Source organism: Pelodiscus sinensis, chromosome 9 (assembly GCF_052426305.1).
Source record: "Pelodiscus sinensis isolate ZL-2025 chromosome 9, ASM5242630v1, whole genome shotgun sequence".
NCBI classification, from domain to species: Eukaryota; Metazoa; Chordata; order Testudines; family Trionychidae; genus Pelodiscus; species Pelodiscus sinensis.
Genome location: NC_143060.1, coordinates 66,071,309 through 66,088,176, shown reverse-complemented (window position 1 = coordinate 66,088,176; position 16,868 = coordinate 66,071,309). Strand labels below are relative to the sequence as shown.

Here is a 16,868-nt window from a genome sequence, read left to right as displayed (position 1 = left end):
GGTATATGCAGAGAAAAGTCAAGCAGCAAAGCAGTGTCCACTCGGATTTGGAGCACGACACTTCTGCGAATATCGCCCTGGGGGAACAGGCGTTTTCTAGAGTAACCTTCAACCTCTGCTCGTTTCTCTTGGAGAAGGGACAGCTCTAGGGGGCAGGAAAAGCTGGAGCATTGGGGACCCTGTGGCTTCTATAATACAAGACCTCGGAGGCAAATAACTCACCTGGAACCGCCACAGCCCTCCGATGTCTTCGCTCCTCTCAAAGCAGGTTGCCTGGAGTCCTTCGTCTAAGCAGCATTTAAGGGCTGTGAGGCCGCTGGCCCCTGCTCCAATGACGGCAACTCTTTTTGCCATGGCCTTCTGCGTGTGGAAGGGTAAAGCAGAGTCAAACCGGTTCTGCCTCCCTTCTCCTCACTCCAACCCGTTCTTCACACTGCCATACCTGAGCTTGCCAACAGGGGGCAGTAGCAACAACAGGCTTTTCACGCCTCCCGGATGTTTTCATTCCTACTTCATTCAAGTGCCTTTAATTAAGGTTGTTTTTTTACCTCAGCGCCACTTGAACAGACAAAAACAATTTGCGTGGGTTGTTTGGTTGGTTTTGTATAATACTCAGATTCGAGACCACAAATAGCTAGAAGGTTAACTCATTTCTTAGGCTTCCTGGACGTATTGCACAGCCTGAAAATCAGACTGACCTGACGCTGTTCGATTCGGCATTTCTCTGAGGTGCACCAAGCCGCTTTCCCCGGCTGGACGAAAAGCTCGGTGTAGCTCGAAAGTTTGGCTCTCTCAGCCAACAGAAGTTGGTCCAATAGAGGATATTACTTCTCCCGGCTTGGCTCTTGAATTGGTACATAAGAACATAAGAACGGCCGTACTGGGTCAGACCAAAGGTCCATCTAGCCCAGTATCCTGTCTGCCGACAGTGGCCAGCGCCAGGTGCCCCGGAGGGGATGGACCGAAGACAATGATCAAGCGATTTGTCTCCTGCCATCCCTCTCCAGCCTCTGACAAACAGAGTTCAGGGACACCATTTCTATCCTCTGGCTAATAGCCTTTTATGGACCTAACCTCCATGAAATTATCTAGCTTCTCTTTAAACTCTATTATAGTCCTAGCCTCCTCTGGCAAGGAGTTCCACAGGTTGACTACGTGCTGTGTGAAGAACTATTTTCTTTTATTAGTTTTATACCTGCTACCCATTAATTCCATTTGGTGTCCTCTAGTTCATCTATTATGAGAATTAATAAATAACTTTTCTTTATTCACCCTCTCCACACCACTCATGATTTTATAGACCTTTATCATATCCCTTCCTCCCCCCAGTCTCCTCTTTTCTAAACTGAAAAGTCCCAGTCTCTTTAGCCTCTCTTCATATGGGACCCGTTCCAAACCCCTAATCATTTTAGTTGCCCTTTTCTGAACCCTTTCCAAGGCCAAAATATCTTTTTTGACATGAGGAGACCACATCTGTACACAGTATTCAAGATGTGGGCGTACCATAGTTTTATACAGGGGCAGTAAGATATTCTGGGTCTTATTTTCTATCCCTTTCCCAATAATTCCTAGCATCCTATTTGCCTTTTTGACGGCCGCTGCACACTGTGTGGAAGTTTTCAGAGAACTGTCCACAATAACTCCAAGATCTCTTTCCTGATTTATCGTAGCCAAATTAGCCCCCATCATACTGTATGTGTAGTTGGGGCTATTTTTCCCCGATGTGCATTACTTTACACTTATCCCCATTAAATTTCATTTGCCATTTTGTTGCCCAATCACTCAGTTTGGTGAGATCTTCTTGGAGTCCCTCACAGTCTGCTTCTGTCTTGACTAAGCACACCCCAAAGGGAATGTACCCCAACGATGGAATGGCTTACCTGGTCTCTCTATTCCGGGCACCTTAATTAGCAGCCTGTACATTCCCTTGGGGGAAAACGTCTGGTAAAGTTTGGATTTTTCCAGGGTGTCTAAGGGTCTGTGGCCAGATTTGCTTGGAACATAAGGGACCTGATATGATGGGCTTAGATCTGGGACTGGCAACCAGGAATGGTGTGTTGCCTTCCTTCACCTCAGTGGGCCACAGCAGCTCACGACCCACTGGGGTTCTACCAGTGGCCCCCATCTGCCCTCCTTCCCCCCCCCCCCCATGTGCCTCTCGCACACCTGGGCCCCGGACCCGCACTTTTACCTGTCCCTTCTCCTCCCTCTCAACACCGTCAGAGCCCGTGAATCACCTGATTTGTGCTCCCCCCTAGAGTTGGACCAGCTGTGAACAGAGCAGGGGCGGAGCCCGAATCAGGTGACTCCTCCAAAAGTGTTAGGAGGGTGGGGGGGAGGAGCAGGAAGTTTGAATGCGAGGCGCATGGGGGAGGCGACAGCCAGGGGGCCTGTGGGCTGCAGTGGAAGCCCCAGAGGGCCGCAGGTTGCCCACCACTGGCGCAGATGCATGTGCTTTTATGGCAAAGAATCGTTGGTCTTGGGCACGTGGAATCGGTGCAGAAAAGAGGGTCACTAAGGTGACTTGCAAGGGGGTGATGTCCCGTTTTGCCCATACAAGGCCTACTCCTGCACCTGATCCACCGCTGGGCTGCTACGGACAGCTGCCCACCTAAGCCATGGGGAACATCTCACACGTTCCTGACCGTACTAGGAACGCCCTAAACGTCACTAGCCCCTGTGCACCTCGGAATGTCTTGCTTCGGGTGCAGTCGCTTTCTCAGAGCGAAAGTCCAGGGCCTGGAAATCTTTCCACGCGGCCATGTCACGAACCAGAAATCTAGCGGGAACGTCACTGCCAGAACTCTTTCGCCACCAGTGCGGTCCTGACGTTTTTGGACGGCGCTGACAGTCGCAAGCCACCCCCAGATCGGATTCTGTCCTGGGGTGCCGGACTGGTTAGTGGGACCCACTGCAAAGGGAAAGGGTTTCCCCTCCGTTGGGATAAGCGAGGCATGGAGCCTGGAGCAATCTTCTCAAGAACTTCACTGTGTCAGATGGTGCACGGTATCTTTCTGCAAGCAGCTGGACAAGTTCCATGTACTCACTAATCTACTGCCTAGGGCAATCACAGATGCCCATGAGACTTCTTGGTTCTATGTAAGGGGCTGGGGATTTTATTTTCTGAGTTGTCTGTGTCCCCATTGACTGGTGGCTAAATACCTTCTGGACTCTACTCCAGGGTATCCCAACCTTTTCCTGCATCCTTGCTCTCTAGGCAACAAAATCTCCTGGCTCTGTTTTTGCCGCTCCCAACCCATTTGCTCGGCCCAGAGTAGAGGTTTTGCCTTGGAGATGAAAGCTTTCCCCATTGGTCCCTGGGCTAATGCTCGTCATGTATTCAGTTGGCTAGAGGCTTCCTTGAGCTGCCAAGTCCCAGTGGGTTTTGCAACAGGCCAGACTAGGCTATTACCTGTAGAACTGCACTCTTCGGGTGTGTCTAGACTACATCCCTCTGTCAAAAGACCATTTTTTGAGGTTTACAGGATCTTTCAAAAAAGCCTTCCCTTTTCGAAAGGGCTGCGTCTAGACTTTGGTTTTACTTTCAAAAGAGCGCCACGATGTGATTATGCAAATGAAGCACGGGAAATTCAAATCCCAGCTTCATTTGCAATTTCAAAGGGTCTCATTTACATCCCTCTGTCGAAAGAGGGATGTAGTCAAGACATACCTTCAGAAAGGAAAATCACATGTGGTGTCTCTAATTCCTATATTTACCTGCTTTTCCCATGGTACGGGCGACTGCAGCTCCCATTGGCCGGGAATTGCTGTTCCTAGCCAATGGGAGCGGTGGGAAGTGGCATGGACCGGGACCATGCAGCAGCTGCCAGTGCAGGGCTAACCCTGGAAAACCGGATCAGATCCATGGGCCAGTATATGCCAACCCCTGCTCTAGAGCCTCTGCCCGTTGTACCTTTCCCCTGACTTATTGCTCAAAGGCCAATGGCGGAGGACTGCCTACATCGCTACTCTATGGTCGGATCTTCCCAAACGGGTCCCAGAAGAATGGGATCAGAAGGGTTGCCAATTAGAGGTCTTTTCTCTGCCTCCCTGAACCATGCCTCTGGTCACCAACACCTCCTGGGCTAGCAGGACAATTTGCCGCATGGTGGTTTTATTAGGCCCTCTCCTTTCTCTGACGTAGGCTGGCGCTGGTTCCAAATGAACCACCCCAAGAGTACTTTTCCAGAGCTATTGTTGTGGTTGAAGTCCCCTTTCAGAAACTTCCCCATCTGATTTACGGAAACTCCTTCAGCGTTTGCTTGGGACGTCTTAACTATGTGTGACCTCAAGCTCCTTTCTTAGGGGATCTAGGATCTCAGTCTGCTTAGGTTCTTTCTAGAATATAGTACTTGCCACTGTATCTTGAGGATTCAGCTAAGGGGCTTTTTCAACATAAGAACGGCTATACTGGGTCAGACCAAAGGTCCGTCCACCCCAATGTTTGGTCTGCCAACAGTGGCCAATACCAGATGCCCCAGAAGGAGGGAACCCAACAGGGAACCATCATGTGATCCCTCTTTTGTCAATTGATTGCAATATTGTCTCTTCCATTGTGGGACGCCAACTTCCCCCTTGTCCCCATCTCCCGAGCTAGATGGCCTAGAATGTAGGACGTTACCTCAGCTTCATGTTCCAAATGAATTGGTGGACTCACCTTGATGGATTGGAATTTGTTTGCGTTATCACAATGCGGTGTTGGATGTAGGAGTGGAAGGAGAACGGAAAGAAACGTCACTCACCGTTTGATTCTGCCAGGTGTGGTGACCACAGCCCTTCTTCCGGTGTGGCTTCAGGTGACAGGGCTTCTTCTGAGGAGAGGGGTAGGCAGCTCAGCTTCTCCGCAACCTGAAACAATAGCTTTCCTATAGAAAAGGCAAAATTTGTGTGTCTAGTTCTGGGCCCCCAATTACAGGAAGGATGTGGACGCATTGGAAAGGGTCCAGCGGAGGACAACCAAAATGATGAGGGGGCTGGAGCACATGACCTACGAGGAGAGGCTGAGGGAGTTGGGTTTGTTTAGTCTGCAGAAGAGAAGAGTGAGGGGAGATTTGAGAGCAGCCTTCAACTTCCTGAAGGGGGGTTCCAGAGAAGCTGGAGAAAGGCTGTTCACAGTAGTGAATGGATGGTAGAACAAGGAGCAATGGTCTCAAGTTGGTGGGAGAGGTCCAGGTTGGATATTAGGAAAAACTATTTCACTAGGAGGGTGGTGAAGCACTGGGCTGGGTTCCCTAGGGAAGTAGTGGAGTCTCCATCCCTAGAGGTGTTTAAGTCTTGGCTTGACACAGACCTGGCTGGGTTGATTTAGTTGGGATTGGTCCTGCCTTGGGCAGGGGGCTGGATTGATGGCCTTCTGAGGTCTCTTCCAGCTCTATGAGTCTATGAAAATACATCAGGAAGCTTTTCATCTCACAACTTTCTCAAAACTCTTATGTTCTTATGTGTCTAGACTGGCCAGTTTTTCCGGAAAATCAGTCGCTTTTGCGGAAAAACTTGCCAGCTGTCTACACTGGCCGCTTGAATTTCTGCAAGAGCACTGACTTCCTACTGTAAGAAATCAGAGCTTTTTGCAGAAATACTATGCTGCTCCCTTTTGGGCAAAAGTCCCTTTTGCACAAAACTTTTGTGCAAAAGGGCCAGTGTAGACAGCTGAGATTTGTTTTCTGTAAAAAAGCCCCGACCGTGAAAATGGCGATCGGGGCTTTTTTGCGGAAAAGCGCGTTTAGATTGGCCACGGACGCTTTTCCGCAAAAAGTGCTTTTGCAGAAAAGCGTCTGTGCCAATCTAGACGCTCTGTTCCGAAAATGCTTTTAACGGAAAACTTTTCTGTTAAAAGCATTTGCGGAAAATCATGCCAGTGTAGACGTAGCCTTAGGGAATCCTCTATTCCCAACCTGCGTCTGGCGGGAGTGAAACATGTACCTCTGCCCTCTCCCGGCACCCTCACCAGGAAGTTTCACTTCCTCGCTGGGTGCGCTTTAGGAACCCAGTCATCAGAAGGCAACTTCTTCTTTTCTCACTCACTGACCAACCTTCCCCTTGGAACTTATTAACTCTTTACCAGACTGCCGAGAGAGGTCACAGATCAGGGCCAGATTATCCATGAGGTACAGTGCCTGGGGCCTACGAAAAATGTTTGGGCCTACGAAAAGTTTAAGGCCTAAAAAAATTTTTGAATGGACTTGAAAATAAGAAAACTACTACATTTGCTATTTTTAGTCAACAAGCAATATACAGTTATAACATACAATAACATATTAGGCGTACAGGCAATAGGGCATTTCTTCCTTATAGATTATATATAATTTCAAGGCCTAGGATTATGAGAGTTCTTAGGGCCTACAAAGACTTTAATCCAGCCCCGTCACAGATAGGCTGATCAAAGGCACTTTGCAAGGATGTGTCTCCTAATGACGGACACGACATCCTATCAACGGTTCCAATGTGTAAAAAGAGCAGTTTCACAACTTTAATCAAATGGTTTATTACTATTGAATATAAAAAGTCTCTAACTCAGGTGATTTTTGCCTGACATCATTATGAGCAGAGAAAACCAAGTTTGCGGTGGTTTTTAGAACTTTGATTTGAGAGCATAAACCATTAGAAGGTTAGCTATTTTCTTGTACTTCCCTGAAGTACTAAAGAATATGCGCATTAGATGGAAGTGACCATGTATATCAAATTAGTCAAATCAAGGAGTTAAGAAGAATACAAATTAGAACAGCTTAGCTCAAGAGAGGACAATGTAACACCAGTAAAGGGTGAAATCACTGCATGAGCTAAGACCGCGAGCTACCGGGGGGTGGAGGAGACGATATATTGTCACCCGTAAATTATCGTCAGAAAGGCTAAAAAATGGGCACAATGTGCATCCTTTATATACATGATAAATCACAGCAAAATACTGACTCTTACAAGCCAAGATCTTCCAGGACATCTAATTAGCCTTTGGGCACCTCGAAAGTTGTTTAATAAATAGCGAAATCCAGAGCACTCCACGTACCCTCTCAGTAATGGGCCCCTAGAGTCCGGCCATGAACACAATCACATCATGAAGCTAACAGGCTCCAATGATACAATGCTAACGAGGCCTCATGGACATTTGCATTGGCATTTGCATGGACACGTACACATGGCTACATGCTGTGGTCAAAGGCTGTGGCAGTAGGACACCTCACTGCTAAAAGTAGCCACGTAGACGTGGTTGGCACTGCTTGGGCATGTAGAAGGATAAGAAGGGTATATACCCCAGGATCCTGGCATCTTTCTACACACTAAAACAGTGCCAGTCTACACGGCTCTATAGGGGACAGGAACATGCATTGCCTCTACTCTATGCGCCACCACAACCATGGACCTACGCTCAGTCTGTCTACTTCTACTTTCCCCCATGATAACTACAGATTAAGGTTTGGTTTACAGTCCCCCCAATCAACTTATCGGTGACAATTTGCATTTAGATTAATTAATACCTTATGGGAATTCATACTATGGGCTTATGTGGATATGCTATCATGCCCCCTCCCATCTTCCCAAAAAGTCTCAGACCTGTCATTCCTGCCAGGAATCTCTACTCTGACAGGAATCTCTACCCTGACCAGTCTTTCTTGTCAGAAATTCAAATAATCTGCTAAAGAAACCAAAAGAAGAAATTTACTTCGAAAGAGAAAACCGATCTGCTTTTCAGCCTGCTTGGCTTGGGCGCCTCAGAGTCGGTCAGGAACCGAGTGATGTCTTCTGCCTGAGGTACCGTCACACACGGTCTTCTGGTCCACTGTCTGGCCTGCGATGCCTTTGGCTTGCCTTTCCCTGGGAGAGAAAGGCAGAGTATCAACCGCCTGGCCGTTGTCGTGGTGACCTCGGGGAGGAGCACACGTTCTTCCTTGTGTATCGGGTCTTTTATGGATGAACCTCAGGCTGGTACCGTCCCACAAGACCCCTCTTGGGTTCTTCTCATCGAATCGGGGGATCACAAGTTTCACACCCGAACTGCGGCGTCCAATCCTGACCAAGTGATGTCAGGATGACTTTTGGTCCACTCTTGAGACCCTCCTTCCTAGCATACTGGCTCTTTGTCACGTGCACGATCCATGTGTTTTTGTCAAGCACGCAATATTAGGGGTATAAGCGGAGGTCATGACTCCAAACTGACCTCATCCCACTCTTACGTTGGTGAATGCTAAAGCTTCCACAGGGCTTCTTGACTGTTAGGGTCTGCTGCTTTTCTGGTTATAAACTTATGACCCATTGTCCTTTCATGAAGAAAGATTGTTCCCTACCCATTCACACTTCTCATGTTCACATTTTTCTCAAGGCCTATGAGACTTCATGACCACAGTCAGAAAATTACGGAACTACCACTCTCTCTGCAAACCTGGGAACTGCATGAAAGGTTGTTTCTCTCTATTGAAGCTCAAAGCCAAGTTGCTTCAAAACTGCTTGTAAAATCTATTAACAGAAATTAAAAACGTGGCAAAATGTATGTTTAATGTCTGTCTTACCATAGGCCTCTCTGGTCCTACATCTTCCCCCACCTTCATTGATGGAATGAGGAGTCTACTTTGACAATCTCTCATTACATCAGAGGATCCTTACACAAGATACACTTCAAAACACAACACACTAGCATTTCAAATTGCATGATTAATTTCCCATTCTTAAACTAGCAACTGGTCCGACACTTCATAATGAAGTTGTTATTCCCAAGTGCATAGCTGAGAAAAACGACCGCAACGTGATCATAGAACGGCAGATGTTCGTTTTCTCTTGTTGGACAGTAGAGAGACTTTTGTCAAGAGTGAAAGCAAAGGAAGAATGGGTTTGACGGTGCAAGGACATCAAGACATTGGGTATGAAAGATGAGGCATTCTGGAGGAAATAGGGTGCCACCAAGAATGGACGGTGCACCTTCTAGTCAACGTTGCTGGGTTTGCATGGGAAGGCGAGTCAAGTAAGATTTGGGTTGGCAGCATCAGCCAGAGTCGGCAGGGTCCGTTGCCTGTGCAATTGGTCAGCTGGATTATTTCCTTGCATATCGGGGTCCTGTGTTTTAGAATGACCTTCCCCAAGACATTGATAGTTTGGCTTCTTGCATAAAAACTTCTCTTAGTTTCCGTTAACTCAACATACATGAGCCTCTCCCATGTTATGATCGAGTTGGGGTTGGTCCTGCTTTGGGCAGGGGGCTGGACTTGATGACCTCCTGAGGTCTCTTTCAGCCCTAGGATTCTATGACCTTTTCCAATCAGCTAATTATGCTTAATATTCCTGGCTGGTGTAGGAGAAATTAGCACAGACAGGTAGGCTGCTAAAGGGGGTGACTTGCAACGAACTACAGTGGAGTTAGAACTCCAACCATCGCTCCATGCTGATTGGCCCCAGCACGTACTGGGAGCCGGGAGGGTGCAACGGGTTCACCACCATGTTGGTGTGAATCATTTTCTACACAAGCCATGGGGAACTTCTCACGCATTCCTTATCATAATGGAAGTGCCTGGTCAGCACTGCAGGCCGGCCAGACCTGAGGGTTACTTCCTCTCCTCAGAAGGTCTCCTCTGCAGCTGTGCAGGCAAGAACCTCAGCTCACCCTGTCCTGTTCGCAATCGTGAACTTCAGCTCACCCCTCTGCTGCTCACTGGTCCTTGCTTCTGGTGCAGTGGATGCAGAAGATTTAATGTCCAGGTTCCAAGGAGACATCTGGGAACCTTTCCATTCTTATCACTTACCAAAAATCCAGTAGGCCGGTGACAGGACCCCACCACAACTTGTTCGCCAACTTCCCCAGAGGCCGCATTTGCTATGGGATGGGCAAGGAAATTAGTTGCCTTCCCCTCAGACCTCGCTTGGCCTCTCCCCGACTTTCAGAGCTCCTTGCCAGTTGGTTCTGAGGGGTCTTCCGAACGGTTGTGTTCTTGGTACTGGGACCCTACCTCCCTGCCAGGAGTCAGCAGCAGTAACTTGAGCAGGAGCCGAGTGTGGCCCTAACCCCTGTGCTTGACCAGCCATTAATGAGACATGTAGATCTGTGGCCTTCTCTTCTTTGGAAAGGATGGTCCTGCCACCTCCCCAGCTCTGTCCTGGGATGGGCTTCTCCCGCCAACTCCCACCAGCAGCTACAGCCTTGCTGAACAGGCAGAAGTGGCAATGCCAATATACCTCTGCCCCCCTCTCCTCTTGGGTTTTTCTGAAATGATGCCCCTGAAAATATTCCTGAAAAAGTTGGAGGGATCTCACAATCCAAATCCTTCCTCTCGATGACTCAGCTGATCCTGCTGGTGTACATCATTGCTCTGTCTTCGATTTCATGCCTTCGGCACACCACCGTACGGACACAGCAGTTAGTGCTATCCAACTTCAGGAAAGGGATTCCCTCCCTTGCCATACACCAGGCAAGCCTGGGATTATGCTTTTCTTTTAAACTCCATTCTTGGGTCTTTCTGTCCTTGTCCCCACCTGCGCGGCGAAACTTCCTATACCAGGCCAAGAAGCAGCGGTACAATTTCCAAGAATTCCCCAAGAGACGCTCAGAAAACTTCGCAGCTCTTTGAACGAGGTTGTGGATTCTGTTTCCTGGACTTCATCATCATTGTGCCCACTCCACATACAGCCTTACGCAAGATCGCCAGTGTGGCTCTGTATAACAGGGCTTTCAGGACCTGCGTCAAATATTTGATTATTTAATGTAAAATTCCCGTTAATTAAGTTAGTTTGTACCTAGTTACCAGAGCAGAGAAAACCAATCTGGGTTATTTTTATAACTTTTATTCACGAGCATAAACAACTAGAATGGTAGCTAATTTCTTACACTTCTCTCAAGTGCTAAACAAAATGAAAATTCAGCTGAAATCACAACATCAATCCAAGGAGATAACAAGACACATGAGAATTATCCAGTGAGGACCATTTGAGACCGACAATGAGTCAAATCATTGTATGAGAATGATCAGTAATCAAATCACAGAAGTGAACATGAGCCAATGATAGACTCTAAGGACGATATCCAATCTCTATGCCCTTAGTTTAGCAGGTTATACGTTCCCTTGTGGAAACAAGATGTAAGGATTGGACCTTTAGTGAGCTATGGCAAGGTTTGTTTGGCACCTAGGTTAAGCAATGCTAAAGGGCAACTCATATATAGGTTTGCGTGTAGATATCACTATTAGTGCCACACACACATGCACAGCTCTTGCCCCCAAAAGGCTCAGACAGGTCTTTTCCGATCAGCGTTCCAGTACAGGTAGGTAAAGGTCCTGTCAAGGAAACAAAAAGAAGTTACTTAGAAAAAGTTTCTACTCTTTAGCTTGCTGGCTCTGTGGCACTTCAGCGTTGGTCACGAACAGCTGTCCAGAGTACCAGATGATGTGTTCTGGTACCATCATGCCAGAGCGGATTGGCCTCCAGTCAACTGGCCGGCCTATGCTGTCTGTGCCTCTACTTTCCATGGGAGGGAAAGTAGGAGCCTGGGCATCTGGCTGTTGTCCAGGTGACCTTGGGAGGAGCAAGCTTGCTGTCTCATTTGCTGGGTCTTTTATGGATGAACCTCAGGCTAGTATCATCCTACAAGACCTCCCTGGCCATCTTCTCACCGAATCAGGGGCTCTCAGGTTTTGCACCCTGACAGCTTCATCCAATCCTGACTTCTGGTCCACCCATGGGGCCCTCCTTCGGAATGTACTGGTTCTTTGTCACGTTCACAAGGCCATCGTTTTTTCCCCAAGCAAGCAATCTTAGGGGAATAACAGGAGGTCATCATGACTTGGCCAAAAATCTCAACCTCCCTTATTTGGGTCAGCAGTCAAGGCTCCTAAATGGCTTCTTGATTAGTAGGGCCTAGTATTTTTCCATATCATAACTCATGACCCATTGCCCCGTGACTTAGAACGATTGCTCTCTCTTTCTCAAGGGCTACGAGACCACAGTAAGCAATTACAGAACTGTCACCGTGCCTGGAAAAACTGGGGAAGTACATGAAAGGTGCTTTCGCTATCAACACGCAGAAGCAAACTGAGTTAAAGCCGTGAACATGCTTATTAAAATATGGCCGCGTGGGTTACTGTTCACTGGAGACCTGCATGCAGGGGTAAATGAATGTTACCCTTGGGGTAAGTATGAGTTAGATCGGATGAGACGCAATCAAATGAAAAAGAGTCTAACATGTCAGGAAGTATACTATCAATTGACTTGGATTCTTATCTGCTTCGTTTTAACTACCCAATCTTCAGATACTTTCTGACTCCCTCTACCTTCCTGATTTTCTATACCCTCTGCTACCTGTCCCCCCCCCCCCCTTCTCTTCTATTTATTTTGGGTTTGCACATCTTAAACTCAAAACTCTGGTCATCTGAAGAAGTGGGCTGTGTTCATGAAAGCTCATGATATCATCTGCATGTTTTGGTAACCTATAAAGTGATACCAGACCATTTGTTGTTTTTTTCTATACAGACTAACTCGGCTACCCCCTGAAGCATCAGGAAATGGCAGACAGATAAATAGTGAGACATTTTTAAAGTGCTTATACACAAACACTAGAAGTCTAAATAATAAGATAGGTGAACTAGAATGCCTCATACTAAAGGAAGATATTGATATAATAGGCATAGTGGAAACTTGGTGGAATGAGGACAATCAATGGGACATAGTCGTAACCGGGGACAAAGTATATCGGAAGGTCAGAACAGGTCGAGTTGGTGAGGGAGTGGCATTATACATGAAAGAAAATGTAGAATCAAATGAAGTAAAAATCCTAAATGAGCCAAAATGCTCTATAGAATCTCTATGGACAGTAATTCCATGCTCCAATAATAAGAATATAGCAGTAGGGATATATCATCAACCACCTGATCAGGACAGTGATAGTGGCTATGAAATGCTAAGTGAGATTAGAGAGGCTATCAAAATAAAAAACCTCAATAATAGTGGGGAATTTCAGCTATCCCCATATTGACTGAATACACATCACCTCAGGATGGGATGCAGAGATAAAATTTTTGGATACCTTAAATGACTGCTTCTTGGAGCAGCTGGTTCTGGAACCCACAAGAGGAGAGGCAATTCTTGATTTAGTTCTAAGTGGAGCACAAAATCTGGTTCAAGAGGTAAATATAACTGGACTTCTTGGAAATAGTGACAATAATGTAATAAAATTTAACATCCCTGTGATGGGAAAAACACCTCAGCAGCCCAACACTGTAGCATTTAGCTTCAGAAAAGGGAACTGCACAAAAATGAGGAAGTTAGTTCAACAGAAATTAAAAGGTACAGTGACAAAAGTAAAACCTCTTCAGGCTGCATGGAAACTTTTCACAGATACCATAATAGAGGCCTAATTGAAATGTATACTGCAAATTAAAAAACACAGAAGGAGAAACAAAGAAGTGCCACTGTGGCTTAATAACCAAGTAAAAGAAGCAGTGACAGATAAACAGACTTCTTTTAAAAAGTGGAAGTCAAATCCTAGTGAGGAAAATAGAAAGGAGCATAACATTTGTCACATTAAGTGTAAAATTATAAGAAGAAAAGCCAAAGAGGAGTTTGAAGAGCAGCTAGCCAAAAACTCAAAAAGTAATGGAAAAATGTTTTTTAAGTACATCAGAAGCAGGAAGCCGGCTAACCAACCAGTGGGGCCCTTGGAGGATCGAAATTCTAAAGGAGCACTCAAAGATGATAAAGTCATTGCGGAGAAGCTAAATGAATTCTTTGCTTCAGTCTTCACAGCTGAGGGTATTGGGGAGATTCCCAAACCTGAGCCATTCTTTTTAGGTGACAAATATGAAGAACTGTCGCAGACTGAGGTGTCATTAGAGGAGGTTTTTGGAACAAATTGATAAACTTAACAGTAACAAGTCACTGGGGACCAGATGGCATTTACCCAAGAGTTCTGAAAGAACTCAAATGGGAAATTGCGGAACTGTTAACTGTGGTTTGTAACCTATCCTTTAAATCAGCTTCCATACCTAATGGCTGGAAGATAGCTAACGTGATGCCAATATTTAAAAAGGGCTCTAGAGTTGATCCTGGCAATTACAGACCGGTAAGTCTAATGTCAGTACTGGGCAAATTAGTTGAAACTATAGGAAAGAATAAAATTGTCAGACACATAGACAAACGTAATTTGGTGAAGGAAAGTCAACATGGTTTCTGTAAATGGAAATCATGCCTTACTAATCTGCTAGAATTCTTTGAGGGATTCAACAAACATGTGGACAAGGGGGATCTGGTAGATATAGTACACTTAGGTTTCCAGAAAGCCTTTGACAAGGTCTCTCACCAAAGGCTCTTAAGTAAAGTAAGTTGTCATGGGATAAGAGAGAAGATCCTTTCGTGGATTGATAACTGGTTAAAAGACAGGAAACAAAGGGTAGGAATAAATGGTCAGTTTTCCCAGTGGAGAGAGGTAACTAGTGGGGTCCTTCAAGGGTCTGTCCTGGGAACAATCCTATTCAATTTATTTATAAGTTATCTAGAGTAAGGGGTAAACAGTGAGCTGGAAAAATCTACAGATGATACCAAACTGCTCAAGATAGTTAAGACCAGAGCAGACTGTGAAGAGCTTCAAAAAGATCTCCCCAAACTAAGTGACCGGGCAACAAAATGGCAAATGAAATTTAATGTTGATAAGTGTAAAGTAATGTACATTGGAAAAAAATAATTCCAACTAGACATAGAATATGATGAGGACTAATTTAGCTACAACTACTCAAAAGAGAGATCTTGGAAAAGGTTCAGAAAACAGCAACAAAAATGATAATCATTAGGGGTTTGGAACAGGTCCCATATGAAGTGAGATTAAAACGCCTTGAACTTTTCATTTCAGAAAATAGGAGATTAAGGGGGGATATGATAGAGGTCTATGAAATCATGACTGTTGAGGAAAAAGTGAAAAAGGAAAAGTTATTTACTTATTCCCACAATATAAGAATGAGGGGTCACCAAATGAAATGAATAGGCAGCAGGTTTAAAACAAACAAAAGGAAGTTTGTCTTCACTCAGTGCACACTCAACCTGTGGAACTCCTTGCCCGAGGATGTGGTGAAGACCAGGACTTTAACAGAGTTCCAAAAAGAGCTAGATAGATTCATGGAGGTTAGGTCCATCAATGGCTATTAGCCAGGATCGGTAGGAATGGTGTCCTTAGCCTCTGTTTCTCTGGAAATGGGTGACAGGAGAGGGTTCACGTGAGGATTACCTGCTCTGTTCCCTCTCTCTGGGGCATCTGGCACTGGCCACTGTTGGTAGACAGGATGCTGGGCTAGATGGACCTTTGGTCTGACCCAGTATAGTCATACAGGCAGTTCCCGGGTTACATGGATCCGACTTACATCGGATCCCTACTTACAAACAGGGTGAGGCAACCCCGCACGAGCTGCTTCCCCCCACCAGACCAGGGAGACGTGGAGCGGCTTTTCTCAGCAGACACCTCAGCTTGAGAATAAAGGACTGAGGGAAGTGAGGTGTGGGAGAATAAAACTGAGCTCTGGAGAAATGTTTGGCTAGAGTTTCCCCTACAATATGTGCCAGTTCCGACTTACATACAAATTCAACTTAAGAACAAACCTACAGTCCCTATCCTGTATGTAACCCAGGGACTGCCTGTACTTATGTTCTTACCATCACACTGCAGGAGATGTACTTACAGAACGGCGTTGTGTATGTACACATGAAGAGTCAGGTTGTCAAGGCCTTGTACTTAAAGACAGGTCACTCAGGGGCAATGCATCCGGGGACCAACTTCTCCAAACTGATGGTGGGAGAGATTTAGCATCCTGGTGGACCATTGTCTATCCTAAGGCTACCGACAATACCGAGTCGAACGCGAGCAAAGAGCTTGCAGCGACCTCAGAAAGAAAGGAACAGGAAGGAGAGGACCTCCTTTGCAGTTGGGCGTTAGCAGGCAAGTCTGGTACCTCTGGGGTGCAGAAGAACCTCTCGAGCATCATTCTCTCAGCGAGGACCAAGTTGGCGTTTATGAAAGCGTGGGCGTGTGGCGGGACGTGGGGGTGCATCTTAGCCAGTGTGGTTGAAAATACTGGAGCAGGGACTTGGGTAAGGTAGCCTGTAGGAGAAAGGGAAGTGCCTTGTGAGGCAAGGCCAGGCTCCAAAAAGCCTAGTATGTTGTTCTGTTTGTGACCATCTATTCCCAATACTCCTCTTTGAAACACTGCTCTTTGATAACACACACTGTTTTGGGGGACTCGAGGGCTGGGGCGTGCCTCTAGCTAGCCTGCATGGAGAGCTGGCAGGCAACGTTCGCGTTGCTGGAGCCGGGCGGTTTCAGGGAGATGGCTCACCCCAGGCACGGACAAAACTCCCGGATGCTCAGCGGTACCTCGTGGTGCTGGAAAGTGTCACCTCAAGTTTAACTTCACTCGCCAGACGGGGTAGCCAGGCTGAGCCCAAGTGACAGTCCACTGAGCGATGACAGACGTTCCTACGTGGTGATGAGGACTTGGGTTTAAAGGCTCTTAGACGCCATCTGCACCTCAGAGATAATTCTGAGGATCACCTGAGATGTTGGGGGTGAATTTCTGCTCCCTGCTGGCCATGGGAGGGAGCCCTGTGTGCCCACCTGGTGAAACTCTCCCCAACCACTTGGCAACACCAGGCCAGGTTCTGAGGCAGCCTAATCTTTAACACTCCCCCCCCGCTTTGGTACACTCCAGCGCCCAGTCCGCACTCTTCTGGGCATCCAGAACGCACCCCGAGCTGCTGCCGCTGTGGTCACCACAATCCACTGGTTGCCTCACAGCAGGCTCTGAGACAGGGTCTGAGGTTTCGTAGGGTGGACCCACTGTTCATGTGACACGCATGCTGACATAATCCCCCCCGTAACAGGTAAGCCACTAGAGCCGACCTTTTGTGTACAATCCTCA

General features: G+C 46.8%; 1 protein-coding gene across 4 annotated transcripts in view; it reads right to left on the bottom strand.

The window, feature by feature from the left end:
* LOC102445713 (flavin-containing monooxygenase 5) overlaps positions 1-16,868 on the bottom strand; it is a 56,189-nt gene that overhangs the window by 25,677 nt on the left and 13,644 nt on the right. For 3 of the 4 annotated variants that reach the window (XM_089780624.1, XM_089780625.1, XM_075937035.2), the window contains exons 2-3: positions 4,743-4,848; positions 223-360 (exon numbers count right to left, since the gene is read on the bottom strand). In XM_089780624.1, the coding sequence (XP_089636750.1) occupies positions 223-354 (132 nt within the window). In that variant the 5' untranslated portion in view covers positions 355-360; positions 4,743-4,848. Of the gene's footprint in view, positions 1-222; positions 361-4,742; positions 4,849-7,657; positions 8,383-16,868 lie in introns of those variants that run through there. The other variant, XM_075937036.2, reaches the window with a different exon arrangement.